This window comes from Pseudorasbora parva, chromosome 9 (genome assembly GCF_024679245.1).
Source record: "Pseudorasbora parva isolate DD20220531a chromosome 9, ASM2467924v1, whole genome shotgun sequence".
Taxonomy (NCBI): domain Eukaryota; kingdom Metazoa; phylum Chordata; class Actinopteri; order Cypriniformes; family Gobionidae; genus Pseudorasbora; species Pseudorasbora parva.
Window position 1 is genome coordinate 16,456,815 of NC_090180.1, and position 15,939 is coordinate 16,472,753.

The window sequence follows — 15,939 nt, forward strand, 5'->3', positions numbered from 1 at the left end:
ATGATTCTTTGTCTTGTATTTTTAGAACGCTGCAGTTACCAGCACTGATTTAATCAACAGAAAGCTCAAGGAGTATATATCCATGAGGTAAAGAACATATCCCAGAGACCAGCATGTTTGCTTTGCTATATTGGCCGTTTCAAATCCTAGTGAGCTGCCTCACTGTTTAGATTGGCAGCATCCTGACTGAAATGTAACCTCAGAAGAGAGTGAATTAAATTAAAGCTCTGTCAGCTGTCAATCTCTCAAGCTGTCAATTAAATAAGTGCACAGCATGCTTCAGTTTAATGCACGGCGCTGTGTTCCTTTTACACGCAAGCAGCTCATAATCCTGTGTTTTCAGTGTCTCAGACTATTTCGGTTCACAGTAAATGTTACTCCACACAAACTCCATCTCTGGAGAACCTCTAAACAGAGGTTACCATAAGTAACTTGATTGATTTAACGTTTGAAAATAAAGAAATTAAGGCAGCAATAATTATTAGTATTGTAACTTTTGGTTTTAACTTTAACATAAAAAGGTTTGTATTTAAAAATGTATATTTTTTATAAAAAAATCTTTAATATTTTGGATGATGATGATTTAACATTTTTGGGCAAACCTGGAGCTTTTTTTTTCTTCTTCTTTTTTAAACTCAATAACACACTCATTAACGTGTGTGTGTGTCATAAACACACACACGCAAATTGTTAGTTTCTACACTAACAACTTTATAATACAATTATCAAAAGTTTTGCATTGAAAGCCTGCCCTTTTTTTTGTTTTCACTTACCTCTTTACACATGTTGTGAACTGTGTAAGCATGCCTTGTCATCAGTGTCCAATAAAATGTGTATTTGCTACAGTGCACCCAGCAGTAAGACAGAGCCATCACCCAAGACCTCACGACAGTCTCTCAGCATTAGACACACTCTGCTGGGTGGAAGCAGTAAGAGTCAGAACCCATATTCGCCCAGAAACGAACAGGAGAGGAGTAAAGGTAACACGCACATTATGAAATGACATCGAAACCTACTGAATGCGCTTTGATCCCAGTGAAATGTTGATGTCAGTGATATGTCTCTCAGATGACTCCAGTCCTCCCAGAGATAAAGCCGCTTGGAGGAGAGGAATTCCAGGCCTGAAGAAGAAGCCTCAAGATAAGAGGCCCACTGCTGGCGTCACGTTTGGAGTGCGACTGGATAATTGCCCCCCTGCACAAAACAATAGAGTAAGAGATGCCAGATACAAATGTGGCTCTGAGTCATGCAAATTAAACTATTATTGGTGAAACTCGTGCAAACGTGTTAAGTTTACTTTTCACTTCAAAAGCAAATGGGGAAAAAGAAAATGTATTTTTGCATAATGAATTTTTTTTAAACATTTTTTTTCAATGTCACAGTATTGAGGGGGTTTTCTGTAGTAAATAGGCTTAATTGTCATAAAACTAAGGTCATTATGGGAAAACGGTATAGTAAATGGTTCTAGTTTCATTTTCCCAATGCAAAATTACATTTCCTGATTTTCTTTTTGAATTTAGGGTGAAATATGGCCAACCTTTTGATTTGTAAGATTATGTGATATTAAAAATGACACTAAATGCTGTCTTTGTTTTAGTTTGTGCCTTTGATCGTGGATGTGTGTTGTAAACTGGTGGAGGAGAGAGGACTGGAGTACACAGGGATTTATAGAGTCCCTGGAAACAACGCTGCCATCTCAAGCATGCAGGAGGAACTAGACACTAAAGGCATGGCAGACATTGATATCCAGGATGATGTGAGTAAACACTTGATGTGTGATATCATGTATGAGCTCTTGTACCATAAAGGCAGTCCTGATCTTTATACTTTTGTTTTGTTCAGCAGAAGTGGCGAGACCTCAATGTGATCAGCAGCTTGCTCAAGTCCTTTTTCAGGAAACTTCCTGAGCCTCTTTTTACTAATGGTGAGACCCATGATTGCATAGAATAGATGATTCTTCTGGCTTTATATAAAACACTGTGCTCTCTAATAGTGAGAAACCTGTATCTAAGCCCTATTTATTCAACTTGTGGAGGAAGCACTCCTCCTAGAGGATGACAGTAGTTTGTTTATATGGTCATATAAAACCTGAAAATATCCAGGAATTTTTTAATTCATGATTTGCAGGCCTGAAAAAAAAAAACAAATCTTAAAAAAGGTCTCTAAATGGTATTCACAAATTATAAGATCTGTAGTATTTTTTATTTTTTTCATATTCATCAGAAATATTCCCTTGCTGTAGTATCTTTGTGAATGTGGGGACCCTGATTAATAGACTTCAGCGGTGTTCTTATGATGCTTGTTTTGCTCTGATCATAGAAAAATATTCCAACTTTATTGATGCCAATCGAATGGAGGACCCTGTTGAGCGGTTAAAAGCACTGAAGAGACTGGTATGGTTTTTCTAAGACTGCTGTTGATTTACTAAATACTGATGTTTACTAGATTGGAGAAATACAGTTCCTCTAATCAGCAATAAAGTCCTCAACAGATTTAAATAAACCATATTTACTGTGTTTATTCCTCTCAGATACATGAATTACCAGACCATCATTATGAAACGCTCAAATTCCTTTCTGGACATCTCAAAACCGTCTCTGAAAACTGTGAGAAAAACAAGGTATGAGTTCAGTTAATTTACCCTGTTTAGGTGCCGTATATTGAATATATAGGTATATATTCTGAATCAACCTTAAGCTGGTTTTGTGGTTAATATTGCTTCATTGTAAACCATCACTTTCGTTAAAGTTAAATATTAAATTATATAATTCTTTACAGATCATTAAAATGGCAGTGCTTGTCTGAATAACCCGGATGCTTGTGTGTCATCCATAATTTGTCCTATAGATCGAAGAGAAAGGAATTGAAAGCTTTCTTTACTGAAGCTTTTTTTGTATTTAATTAGATGGAGCCACGAAACTTGGCCATTGTGTTTGGCCCAACCCTTGTCAGAACCTCTGAAGACAACATGACGCACATGGTCACGCACATGCCAGATCAGTACAAGATTGTTGAGACTCTCATTCAGCAAGTAAGGCAATTTTCCTTTAATCTCTGTGTAAACTGACATCTAGATTCTGCTCAACTTTTTCTGCTTTTTTCTTTTACAGTATGATTGGTTCTTCACAGAAGATGGAGATGAAGAGCCAACGGTGAGTCTGTAGCTTCCTGCCATTCTCCTCTTGAGAGGATTTATCAGCCCTAAACAAGCATCACCAATCATATTCCAAGATCTAGTAGATGAGTCTCGTCTCAGAATAACCACTGAGTGTCTCTAAGGTAACACTGGTCAGGAAAATGAAGAGTCATCCTCATCGTGTCCTTATGGGCCCATTTCCACCTGGTATTAACTGAACTGAAACAGTGTCAGTTGTTTCTTGAAATCCACGCAGTGCATTCAGAGTTGGGTAGGGACTTAAATGGCTACATTGCTTTTGTAGAGCTAATTCATCCTGGCCAACATCGAAGATCTGTCCCTTACAGGGGCAGATTTGTAATTTTTCAGACCCCAAGCAGTTCAGACCTGATGCATTATTTCATTTTCTACAGAACAAAAGCTGCATTACAGGTACATCTGATACTAGGGTGCGAGGCAAGTTAGAAGCTTATTTTAAGGCTTCTTAAGCAGCTTTGCATCTTCATGCAGAATTCAAGAGAGCCACTTTAACTTGCAGCGTACAGTGCACAGGTCATTTACACTCATAGCATACAGTGCTTCTTTAAATGGCTGTGAAACTGATGGGTGAGTGATATCCACTGCTACTAAATACACACTTGCTTTGTCTTTCAAAAAGCTGAATGCAAAATCAACAAAGAACTAATAAGCTAACCAATTCTGCTATTTTCTGCTCTTCACTTTCATGCAGTAACAGACTGTAAACCTACAAGACATTGACACAGTTTTATTTATTTTAAGTCATGATTTGCTGGAAAAAGGACACTTGTGGATAAAGCCCCTAAAGCACTAAAGCCCCAAGCATTTGCATGGTTTACATGGCGGTGAAGCTGCCACTGGTCACGAAACACACAATCTTTGCATTGAAAGATTTCGATTTCAAATCGGTTTTAAAAGAAAACATTTGTCTCTTTGGCAAAGCTCATACATGCACATGCTTAAGATTGCACTGAACCTTTTTAATATGCCTTATATCAGTGACAGGAATTTTTACCTCTCATTCCTTATGTATGGCAGACCACCGTGGAGCAAGAGAGCACAGTTCAGTCTCAGCCTGTGCCCAACATTGACCATCTGCTAACCAACATTGGCCGCACCGCCCCATCACCCGGAGACGTCTCAGGTAATCTTGCCTTCATAGTCCAAAAGTTTCAGGCCAGGGATATGAGTTTAGAAGAATGGATATTATTTAAATCCAAATTGAAACATTCAGGGTGTTCAGATGTTATTGTGTGTGTATATATATATGTTCACTCTCTTAGTATATTTTAGATGATTAGCAGATACTCATGCTTGCCATTTAGATCTGTCAATGTTTAGAGCAAACAAAACAAGCTTGTCAGAAATGTCATGGTTCATATGTAAAGGTGAACTATTTTAGCAATTTTGCATTGGTCAAACGTATTTGATGAGCTGTTTGAAAAATTGGATAAAATAGTTCCTATGTTTGTGAAGCTTATGAATCAACCCTTTTCATTTAATTGTTTCTTTACCTTCAGCTATTGTTTTGACTAGTTGTCTTAATTTCAATTATATGATTTCTCCAGAATTCTCCTTTTGCTTTGGTTTGTATTGGTTTGAACCTCACTCATTGTCATCCCTCCCTAATGCTTTAGTCTCCGTTATGACTCCACTCCTCCTTTTCTTTCAGTTCTTTTCCCTCCTTACACTTCTCTTGTGCTAACCTGGCATGTTCTTTCCCAAAAGAAATGGAAAAATCAATGATAAACCACCAAAGGTTTACCCGTCTGACCCATCTTGTCTCTAGTGTTTTTCTTCCCTTGTCCCTGTCCAGCACTGCTCACACATTACCCAATCTTGACACAGGCCAAGTGGGCGGCGTCTATCACTCGGTGATGTCACTGATGGACTCTGTAATGTCTGTGATGGACAGCTGGGACTGTAGGAAGAAGGAGGAGTGTTGTCCCCAGTGTAGCTGCCTAGTCTGCAGAAATCCCAGATTCTTATAAATTGAAAGCGAATCCGGGACAAACCCACCAGAAAAAAAAAAGAAACCAAAAAAAAGTGTCAGAGAAGTTGATATTTGTCATCGTCGTGTTGCACGTTTCATATCTTATAAGACTATTATTAACAGAGAGGATACAGAGCTGTGATGGTGTAATGTGTCTGAAAAGCCTCTTTGCTGTCTCTCGTTGTCTCTGAAGCTGACCGCATGGAGTTCTAGCATGGTATGGTCTCAAGGATTTCTTCCAGTCATGTGACATGTGACATACAGTAACTGTCATTGATGATGTCTGAAGGGGTGTGGCGAGGGGCTGAGTCGGCTTAAATCATAAAGCTCCTGATGAAACTCATACCATTCAAAAGCATTAATATATCTGCTGGAGAGTGAGCAAAGGGGCTTTTGAGTGGTGAAGTAGCCCGTCTTAAGGACTTGCTTCCTCCTCGTAGCTGCTCTACCACCTTATAGCTTTGGCCCCTTTAGCCCCTTTCTGCCCTCCTGTCATATCTGACCCTTGTTGTCCCTTGTCATGGTCTCAGTGCTTTGATTCATTCTGCATCTCCATGTTCTGCATATAAAAAGCTGATACCATTCAACACAGATATGATTCCCCAAGTGACTGATTTTACCAGTGAACTTTCAGACTGGCTGCGATTAGCCGTGGCATAGCTACCCTTCAGGTACCATGTAACTGACTGCTAGCGTTGAATTGAGCCATTTTTCTGCTCATGAAAATAAACAGACGTGATGTGGCGACAACTAATGAAAGAGCAGACTGTGGAGGTTTTGTAATTCACATCAGTTGGCAGAGTACAGCTACGTGGCCACCTCCAGTTTGAACATCCTTTAAAACATTCCTTACTCCACAACAACTTTACATTTCTGTGCCGTCTCATTAAAATCGACACCTTATCCTTCAAAACTACTATATCTAAATTTGTCGCAATTAGTACATAGTTGAATGATTACAATAAATTGAGCTAATAATTGATGTGCATTCCAATTCTATAACCAAACATTGCCTTCCAATTACTAGAAATGCCATGAAATATATTGCACAGTAGCCTATAAGTGATACGGATGCATAACACATAAATCCCATGAGGCAATATAACCATCTAATGTAGGTTTATTAAAGTAAAGTTTTAAGCATATTTGGTCGTTCGCAAATAACTGCAATGTCCAGTTTCCAGCCAGATTTGCTACAGCTCTCGCCCCTCAATACATAGCTGTAAGAATGTCCATTCCTGCCTTGGTGATGTCTCTGAGTTGGGAAAGAATGCCTGTAGACATGTTCTGCTGGCTCTGTGTATGTGTGTGTCAGTGATTGGCGGTCTTACTGTGGACAGGCTGTCTGTCTGTGTGAATGTGTGCATGAGCTGCCTCCTATCTTTCTTCACACTGCCGGGTTCTTGTCATCACTCATTCCTCTTTCCTCCATTTCTCTGTGTGTGATGGCTTAAGTGTGTCGCCGTCATCTCTCGGATCTCTACATGACTCCACTGTTTGTGCTGTTCTGCTGCTGTTGTGGTGAAGGATATTTATATTTCGGTGTCCCCTTTTCTCTGGCTCTCTGTCCCTCCTGTTTTCCACTTGAAATGCCCTACTTACCTTTTTCTCTCCCTGTTCCGCTAGATTCAACCACCAGTGACTCTGCCAAATCAAAGGTGAGTACTTCCTTTTGAGATCATTACGAAATCACCTTCACATGAAAGAGATGAATCCTCCTTCCAAAGCCAATTCCCTGAGATGCGAGATTGATCACAATGTCTTGTAAACTTACACTTTTCTTTATGTGCTTGGTTCTGTAGCAGGGTTCCTGGGGTTCTGGTAAGGACCAATATAGTAGAGAGCTGCTGCGTACTTCCATCTTTGCTAGCCGCAAACGCAAAAAGCCTAAGGACAAGCCTCAACCGAGCAGCTCTGATGATGACCTGGATGCTAGTTTTCCTAAGGCAAATCTTCCAGTGCAAAATGATCCAAATTGGCCTCCTGATGATCAAACCGAAGATGCTGAAAGTGAAGTTGGGCTTGATGACCAAATAGAAAGGACTGATGATGATGATCAGAGCCCAGGAGACACTCTTGACCTCACCACTGATAGCAAGCAGCTCATCTCTGAACTTCTGCCCCGGCAAAATTGTCCCTCACCTAAAATAATGACGTCACCCAAGCCTAGTTATCACATGCAGATGACTCGCCAAAGTTCCCTGTCCGATCCTCCCTCTAACTATGATGATGGATGCGTCTCAGATCTGGGCACGCTTAATAGCACCAGTTCCCAGGCCTCGGTACCAAGGATGAGGCTCGGAAGGACACCAGGCCACTGGATGGAGAACACAGGAATGGGCCCAGGAGCAGAAGTCTGCTCTATCACATCAGATTACTCCACCACATCCTCCATGACTTTCCACACGGGGGTGGAGTCCATAGCTCTCAGTCCAGAGGTCCAGTCTGTTGCTGAAAGCCGCGGGGATGATGCTGACGATGAAAGAAGTGAACTCATTAGTGAAGGACGGCCCATGGAGACCGACAGCGAGAGCGACTTATCGGTCTTTGCCTGTGGCAGAGATGGCGGGCCAACTGAAGATGGCAACCAACTGGAAAGCAGTGTCACACCTTTGCAAGATGTACCAAACCTCATCTCCTCCCATCGAATCATTGCGTGTGATACCTTGGCACGCAAGAGGGGTAGTCGGCAGAAGACTGACAGCGAGTCTTCAGCTGATGGGAGTCGAAGTGACAAGGAGTCTACTCGACTATCACGAGTGCTGGAGGCAGTCAAGGGCCGGTCCACTGGCAGTCTTAGCTCTTCTTCTCGCAGCGAATCTGAGCGCGCCGAACCCATGTGGAGAATCAAAATCACAGACCGGTTAAAGTGCCGACTGCGAACATCAGCCGATGACATGTTCGGGGTGGGCTCCCAGCGCACCAGGTCCCCCGAGACTCGAAGTAAACGGAAAAGCAATATCCGCCGCAGGCACACCATGGGTGGTCAGCGGGACTTTGCCGAGTTGTCGGTTATTGGGGACTGGCAAAGAGTCGAGGGCAACGAGCTCTCAGCTATGGATCGTTTAAAGCCCAAGTGCAGTTCGCAGGACTTCTCCATCAGAGACTGGATAGCTCGAGAACGACACCGCACCAGCAACCCTGAAGTCAGCCTGGACGGGCTGGACCTGCACCCTTCCCGATCACGGGACCTGTTATCCGCTGGGCCCTCGCACTCGCACTCCCACTTGGGTCCGCTCCTCAATGGAGATGTAGCGGCCGCTCAAAGCAAGAGCCTAAGCCTATCCGCCGATGCCCACCCTCACAAACTCTCTGGTGCTCAAGTGGTCCGTTCCCGTTTCTATCAGTACCTGTGAAAGTGTGTGTGAGTGTGTATTCTCATGCTTCAATAGGAGTGTCCAATTATTGACATGTTTAAAGGTACTGGAGTGATGCTTGTAAGCCATGTTGGCGTCAGCAGAAGAATATAATGAGCGAGCGCATGTGTTTGTGTGTGTGTGATGTTCGAGATCAGGAGAAAGTCTGTATGAAATAGCTGTTGAGCATTCTCTGGAAAAACGATCTTTCCTGTGATATTTCCTTCTGTGAATGAAATTACGTACAGACCCAATGTTGTACAGTGAACAGAGGCCCTCGCTGTAGGCCAAACAAAGTGCAGTATTGACGGAAAACTGGGTGAGCTCGAGTTCCAGTGAACATAGATTTTAGAGTTGAGCGTAGAGTTAAGACGACTGAGACGTCATGTAATGGGACAGTTTTAGTCCAAATGGCTTGGAAGATAAAGGCAGGTAACTGAGAAATAGGCTGAGGTAGGTCAATAGTCTGGAATTGTAGGATGTTGAGAAGACTAGTGTCTTGAGCCTTGACAAAATATTCCTTTTATTGGAAAGTGTAAAGAGGTCCCTGGTGTTGTGATAGATCCTTCAGTAACCAAAACAAGAATGTATCTGCTCGTTGTAATACTAAACAAACTGCCATTGTCATTTATGAATTGTATATATTTCCCCTTTCTGTGCTTTTTGTTTATTCTGCCTGTGTTTGGACTGCTTTGTGTGCTGTGCTATGGAACGGTGTCTGTTTCGTTTTCCTTTTTAAATGCAATGCATGGCAGACACTCGGCACAGTCAACTTTTTTTTTAAAATAACGGAAGACAAAAAGGAATTCAAAACTTCCCTCTGATGCAATTTGCTGTGTACATGTTGCTGTTGTTATACTACGACTACTGAGACATGATTAGTGTCTCTGGCAAAAAAAGATGGAAAAAGAATGGATTGTTAAAGAACAAATCAGGTGTCTTTGGATCATGAAAGTGCCTCATATTGATTACAGGTCTTGGGTATTTGAAGGTGCCACATCTCACATTATAGTAAAAAGAAAACATGATTTAAAATATTTTTCTCTTCACCTCAGCCAGACTTCATTCATGGAAAAATGAGAAGCTTCCATTCCTACAGCATTCCTCCTGGGTCTTAACACTATTTTAATGCATTATTGTTTTAAGTTTTGCATTTGGTATTTTAACCAGACTTGAATTTTAAATATTCCTGTAAAATAAGTAACTTAAATGTACATATCTATTACATGTTTTAGCTGCTCTTCTTCCTCCGGTCATCTTCATCGCATCAGTTTCTTTTTGTAAGTATTGTATGATACAGAGGTGAGTTAAGGGACCCGGCCGAGTGAATGCGATCATCTCTGGGGCTCTGTCTAACCTAGTGTGAACAATGCTTCCCTAACTGTTTGTATCATGCTGGGTCTGCACCTGTGGCAGATACACATTGTAAAACACTGGAAAATAAACCCTTTTTGTCTGATACATAACTAGTGTTGAATTATTTTGGTTCTTTGTCAGTCTCAGTTTGATGCCACAAGGGGGCAGACTCATCGCAGGAATTTACATGATACTAGCTAAAAAAAGTCCTTGAAACTTTGTCTGCCACATAATGCAGCTGCATACATAGAACCCTGTGGTATCTTGTTTTTGAATGAGTAAAGAAACAAAATAGCTTTCAAAATGCTTTATGTACAAGGTACACACAAGTAGGGACCAAAACAGTAATTTACACATCAGTGCATCTGCTTACAAGACAGGATTTCACTTACAACAATAAATTCAGTGGAACCACATAGGAACATTCAAGCTGTCAAAAGTAATGACACGTAAATAGATACATTAACACAAAAGAAACCATCTTGCCACCATGCCAAATTATATAGCCAGAAAATATATTTTATGCGAAAACGTTCTTTGTAACCATGTGACCAAAAAACAAACCAAAAAGCGAGTCCTATGAATTGTGAATTCACAGTTAATCTACTGTATTAATTTACAACTTAACCAGCACACAGGACTGTAAAAAAAAGAAGAAATAAGGTAGTTCTTGGCAGGATTGTGGCGTGGCTCTTAGTCCTCTCTTTGATAACATAAATCTATTTCTAAACTTTTTTTTCCCCCCAATCTGTCCATAAATGATTCTTCCTACCTCATGGACTGCCTGTCTAGAGCAGGTTTATTCCAATAAGGCACAGTGACTAAATGAATCTCACAGACATTTGCAGCTGCACTCAAGTCGAAAAAGAATGAAGACTATCCTTCTCAGAATGGGCCGATTCACTAATAAACAACATGGATGCTGCTGCGGTTCATTACTACAACAGAGCAACTGTTTCACTGTAGCACATTTAATGAAACCGAAGGCGAAACGATCAAAATCCCTGTAAGAATTTTATATGAATGATTTATGCTTCTTTTTTTTATTACGTAAATTGCCACATTCAGCTGACGCATGAAATGATATGAACATTTTTCACAAATTCATTCAGCACAAACAGGCCTGATAACTTTGACATTGACGGCAGAAACAAATGACATTTATACCCAAATAAAGGCCCTAAACTGTAATAACTGGATTAAACTCAATGCTATGCAGCAGGGAAAATAATTGAGTAATTTGCAGCTTCAGTACTCTGACCAATCATTCTTCTTTATATTGTGCTGTCATCTCTTAAAGCTTTCTGTCAGCAATGGATGAATTAGAGAACGCAAGCAAAACAGCTCGACGCTTCATCCAGGTTTCTCACACGATGCTTGTGTGGTACTGCGAGTATGAAATGCTTCAACATGTACCTCCACAGGTTATTTTATCACCAAGTCATTCAAACTCTTTCCTGGATCCAATGAGCCAATCAGAGTTGAGGGGCGTGGTCCATGCAGAGGCTCAGGAGAAGCCATCGGAACTAACATGGGAATGGAGGAGGGTGCAATGGAGGGGAGGAGTTTGCATATTGGGCTGTAAGCTGGCTTGTGTTGGATATGAAAAGGACTTTAACCATCATCCTCGTTGTCCTGTTCCACTTTCTCTTCGGTCGGTATCTCTGGTGGTCTGAAACACTCGACAAAGAAGTTGACCAGCGACTGACTTAGATGTTGCTGTGAGTCTTTCGAGTGAAGGAAGTGGCCTTCATCTGGGTAGATCTGACAACAACAAAAAAGAGAGCTGCAATTTTCTCAGTTCACTCAAGTACTATCCATTTTACAATCATTCACTGAAATCAAATGGGATATTAAATGAAAAATAGTACGCAATATTCATTCCTAGCTCTGCTCAATAAGCCACAAGAATTGACGTGTCATTCATGTTTTTGACACAAATGGTACCAAAAAGGTTAACATTTAATAATTAGTTTGTTTAAATCGCAATATCTTTAGTATGAGCAATATGTTTGATGCAACAAACACAGGGCTCAACATTAACGCTTGTCTGCTTCTCCGAGACAAGTGGAAGAGAATTTGATTTGTCCGACTGGACAAGTAACCTGATTAAAAGGTAAATTAAAAAAAGGGTATCGCCAAAACACAAGAATGATTCTGCATTAATTTAGTGTAAGTGGTGATTGATTGTGAATAATAATATATAGGCTAATATGAGGGCAACAAGGCTGTGCTGTTGAGGCTCACGCTGCCTCTCCAGGAGACATCAAAACAAATTAGCACAGCACAAAGAAACTCAGTTAAAGCTGCACTATGCAAACTTTCCATCTGCTAGAGGTCGCCTATTCAAAACAAATGCGTAGTTTGATGACGCTACGTTTGAGCGCAGCATCTTGGGATATGTGGTCTTCACCTCACAGCCGGTGGAAAATAGGACTCGGGCAGAAATCATTTTCATGGATGCGGTTATTAATGTTACGGTAGTGTGAAGCAGAGCAGGACCGAGGAGGTGAGCACGGCCGCTGGAGCGATTGTTGCCGAACGCGGCTCGTGAGCAGCGGGACTTTTATGATTGAACACAGGCGCCGGCGCCATTGCGCATCTCACAGCAACACTCAGCTGTGTTTGAACGAATCGGTTGAGTCAAAGATTGAGATTCACCTATTCATAAACAACTCTCATTCTGAATGAATCAGCCATTTGAACAAATCGTTTCAATGAATGACTCAACGACTCACTCATTAAAACCGTAACCTTCCGCCACCTGCTGGTGGTTTAGTTTCATGTTTAAAAGTATTATTCTTTCCAGAATGTATTTGTACATTCAAAATAAATGTAAAACAATCTCAAATTATTTAATGCAGTTGTAATTTTTCAGCATTGTATTTGACTAATAATAGCCATATAGTGCCCTATTATTATAATTTAATTTACTGATCAAATGTAAGAATTTGAAATAAAAGATGAAGAATGCATTTAATAAGATTTATAGCCACAACATAACGGCAAAAATATCACAAATTAATTGCAGATTGAAACTTATCAAAGCTGATTGAACACTGATGAGGAATATTGCTTCAGAATAAATTATATTTACAGCACAGAATTCTGGACAAGCGACTTTTTTACTCGACAAGGGAATGACATGAAAAGGCTTAATATGTCCTGAAAAAAAAACAACAATGCTGAAACACAAGTCAATTACTGAGAGCTTTAAATATCAGGGGATGATGAACTCTTACCTGTAATGTATAATTAGCCTTCTCATTTATCAAATGGGTGATAAATTTGGCTGTGTGCTGAAAATGGACTTTCTCTGTGTGAATAAAGAAATGTTGCATATAATCCAGTGTCAGTTAAACAGATTTAATTAGAGCATGTATTTAAGAAATAAACTTAGGGATAGTTCACCCCAAAAATAAATTAATGTCATTAATTCCTCTTCCTCATGCCGTTCCAAACCCGTAAGACCTTCGTTCATCTTCGGAGCACAAATGAAGTAGTCTGACAAGCCAGACCCACATCAAGATGTTTGGTCTGGAAACTCACCATTGACGGCTCAATCCGAGGGGCGGGATAAACGGTTGTCTTTCAAACTCCTTCTGCATGGCATGCACGCATAAGTGTTGTCACCTTGTCATATGAGCTTCACCTGTGACTAATAATGGATCAATTAGGTCTCAAGTGTGTATAAAAAGAACCCCAGTACATTAGACCTTCACATCAACTGCAACTAGACCTCTGCAAACATGCCTAAGATTCACCCAGAGACTAAAGTTTTAATTATCATGAGGCTGAAGACCAGATCCACTGCTGATGTGGCAGACACCTTCAATGTGTCTCAGCGTCAAGTACAGAGGATAAAAAAAAGATTTGAAGAGACTGGAGACGTTTTTGACAAGCCCAGGTCAGGCAGACCCCGCAAGACAACTGCTCGAGAGGACCGTTTGTTGGCTTGAAAATCCAAGGCCAGCCCATTTTCCACTGCAGCAGAGCTCCACGAGACCTGGTCACCTGAAGTCCCTGTGTCAACCAGAACAGTTTGTCGGATTCTGTCTCGAAATGGCCTCCATGGTCGAATCAGTGCCCAGAAGCCAGCACTAAACAAAAGACAATTGAAAAACCGTGTGGCATTTGCCAAGGCCCACAGCCTGCTAAAAGGATGGACGCTGGAAAAGTGGCAGAAGGTGGATTTTTCAGATGAATCTTCTGTTGAATTACACCACAGTCGCCGCAAATATTGCAGGAGACCTACTGGTGCCCGAATGGATCCGAGATTCACCCAGAAAACAGTGAAGTTTGGTGGCGGAAAAATCATGGTCTGGGGTTACATCCAGTATGGGGGTGTGCGAGAGATCTGCAGGGTGGAAGGCAACATCAGTAGTCTAAAATACCAAGAAATCTTAGCTACCTCTTATTCCCAACCATAAAAGAGGCCAAATTCTGCAGCAGGACGGTGCTCCATCGCATACTTCCATCTCCACATCAAAGTTCCTCAAGGCGAAGAAGATCAAGATGCTCCAGGATTGGCCAGCCCAGTCACCAGACATGAACATCATTGAGCATATGTGGGGTAGGATGAAAGAGGACGCATGGAAGACGAAATCAAAGAATATTGATGAACTCTGGGAGGCATGCAAGACTGCTTTCTTAGCTATTCCTGATGACTTCATCAATAAATTGTATGAATCCTTGCCAAACCGCATGGATGCAGTCCTTCAAGCTCATGGAAGTCATACAAGAAATTAAATTTGAATCTCACAGCACCACAACTTAATTTGCTGACATATTTTTGTATTTGACATAAATTTGTTACATTTCTGTATAGGCGACAAAACTTTTGTCTTGCCAAAATTTGACCTTTCCGTCTTGATTAAATGATAAATATTTTTTCTGTGAACATTATTTATTTCAGTGCATTAAACATCATTTAGGAGGGTTTTAGCTTTTCATATGAGCTATTTCTAACACCAATTAATGAATTAAAAGTCAGGTTAATATCAGGTATTTCTAGAAAATAGATAAGCGACAAGACTTTTGTCAGGGACTGTAGAGCTACAACCAACCAGAGCAACGAATGTGAAGCAGAGCTAGTTGAAAGATTAAACATTCACCGTATCCGGTCGGCAAAACTCCGAACACATCTTCCCTTTTTAAGAATGACTTCAGTGTTGTTCTTTTCTCAGAGAAAAGCTTAACTACAAGTCTTCCAGAGTTGCGGTCAAAGCTGATTCAAAAGACCGCCGTTCGCCAGCTTCTGTGTTTGTGAGAGTTGCTTGACGACACTTGTGGGCAGATAAGATTTGCTGCCGTTAGGGTGCGTCTAGATTTCTAGGCTACAAATGAAGATATTTTTGATGAAATCCAAGAGCTCTCAGGAAAAACATCCATGCGACTATGCTAGTTCAACCTTTATTTTATGAAGCAACAACTTTATTCAACAATTTCGTTCTGGCCTGTGCCAGTCTCCTACGCAGTTTCTGTTGTAAATAGTGCAACTCTTGGATTTCATCAAAAATATGAAAAATATTCTGAAGATGAACCAAGGTCTTAGTTTGGAATGGCATGAGGAAGAGGAATTAATGACAGAATTTGTATTTTTGGGTGAACTAATCTGGTTACCATCAGCCGTCGGGTGGATTATCATGAGATTCTTGTCTTTCAGTTGCTCCATGTGCTCTGTTAAACGTGTCATCTATAAAAATAAATAAAATTACAAGCAAACACCATATGTAACATTAATTTAACTTGACTTTTAACCATCATATGCTGGCGTAAATTACCTCATACTCTCTCTTATTGGTCCGCGGTGATCCTAAATAGCGTTCAGAAAACGCAGACGCTGTGGGGCAGACGTTCATGATTATCAATGAAATGAGTCCATCACTTTTATTTCCATAAATCAAGGACAGGATATGACATCATACCATATAAAGAGAAGTCGGTGATGGGGGAGATGGCGGTGCCGCACTTGATTTTGAATTTAAACGTGTTTGGCGGTTCATCCGAGCGCAACAGTCGGCTGGTCAGATATCCTCCATAAGCCTGAGGCAGACAAAAACAGGTTATTAGTCATGCGT

The 15,939-nt window shown here is 40.8% G+C and overlaps 2 protein-coding genes across 7 annotated transcripts in view; one reads left to right on the forward strand and one right to left on the reverse strand.

The window, feature by feature from the left end:
* Positions 1-9,962, forward strand: part of arhgap21b (Rho GTPase activating protein 21b) — a 76,427-nt gene extending 66,465 nt beyond the window's left edge. For both annotated transcript variants that reach the window (XM_067454127.1, XM_067454128.1), the window contains 12 exons: positions 26-87; positions 847-980; positions 1,069-1,211; positions 1,598-1,756; positions 1,846-1,924; positions 2,320-2,393; positions 2,531-2,620; positions 2,906-3,031; positions 3,111-3,152; positions 4,193-4,298; positions 6,774-6,805; positions 6,950-9,962. In XM_067454127.1, the coding sequence (XP_067310228.1) occupies positions 26-87; positions 847-980; positions 1,069-1,211; positions 1,598-1,756; positions 1,846-1,924; positions 2,320-2,393; positions 2,531-2,620; positions 2,906-3,031; positions 3,111-3,152; positions 4,193-4,298; positions 6,774-6,805; positions 6,950-8,503 (2,601 nt within the window). In that variant the 3' untranslated portion in view covers positions 8,504-9,962. The remainder of the gene's footprint in view (positions 1-25; positions 88-846; positions 981-1,068; positions 1,212-1,597; positions 1,757-1,845; positions 1,925-2,319; positions 2,394-2,530; positions 2,621-2,905; positions 3,032-3,110; positions 3,153-4,192; positions 4,299-6,773; positions 6,806-6,949) is intronic.
* A 189-nt stretch (positions 9,963-10,151) lies between these two features.
* The window catches only part of dpp6b (dipeptidyl-peptidase 6b), a 204,673-nt gene continuing 198,885 nt past the window's right edge, over positions 10,152-15,939 (reverse strand). For all 5 annotated transcript variants that reach the window (XM_067454122.1, XM_067454123.1, XM_067454121.1 and 2 more), the window contains 5 exons: positions 15,787-15,904; positions 15,643-15,701; positions 15,482-15,554; positions 13,102-13,175; positions 10,152-11,623 (listed from right to left, as the gene is read on the reverse strand). In XM_067454122.1, coding sequence (XP_067310223.1) covers positions 11,474-11,623; positions 13,102-13,175; positions 15,482-15,554; positions 15,643-15,701; positions 15,787-15,904 — 474 coding nt within the window. In that variant the 3' untranslated portion in view covers positions 10,152-11,473. The remainder of the gene's footprint in view (positions 11,624-13,101; positions 13,176-15,481; positions 15,555-15,642; positions 15,702-15,786; positions 15,905-15,939) is intronic.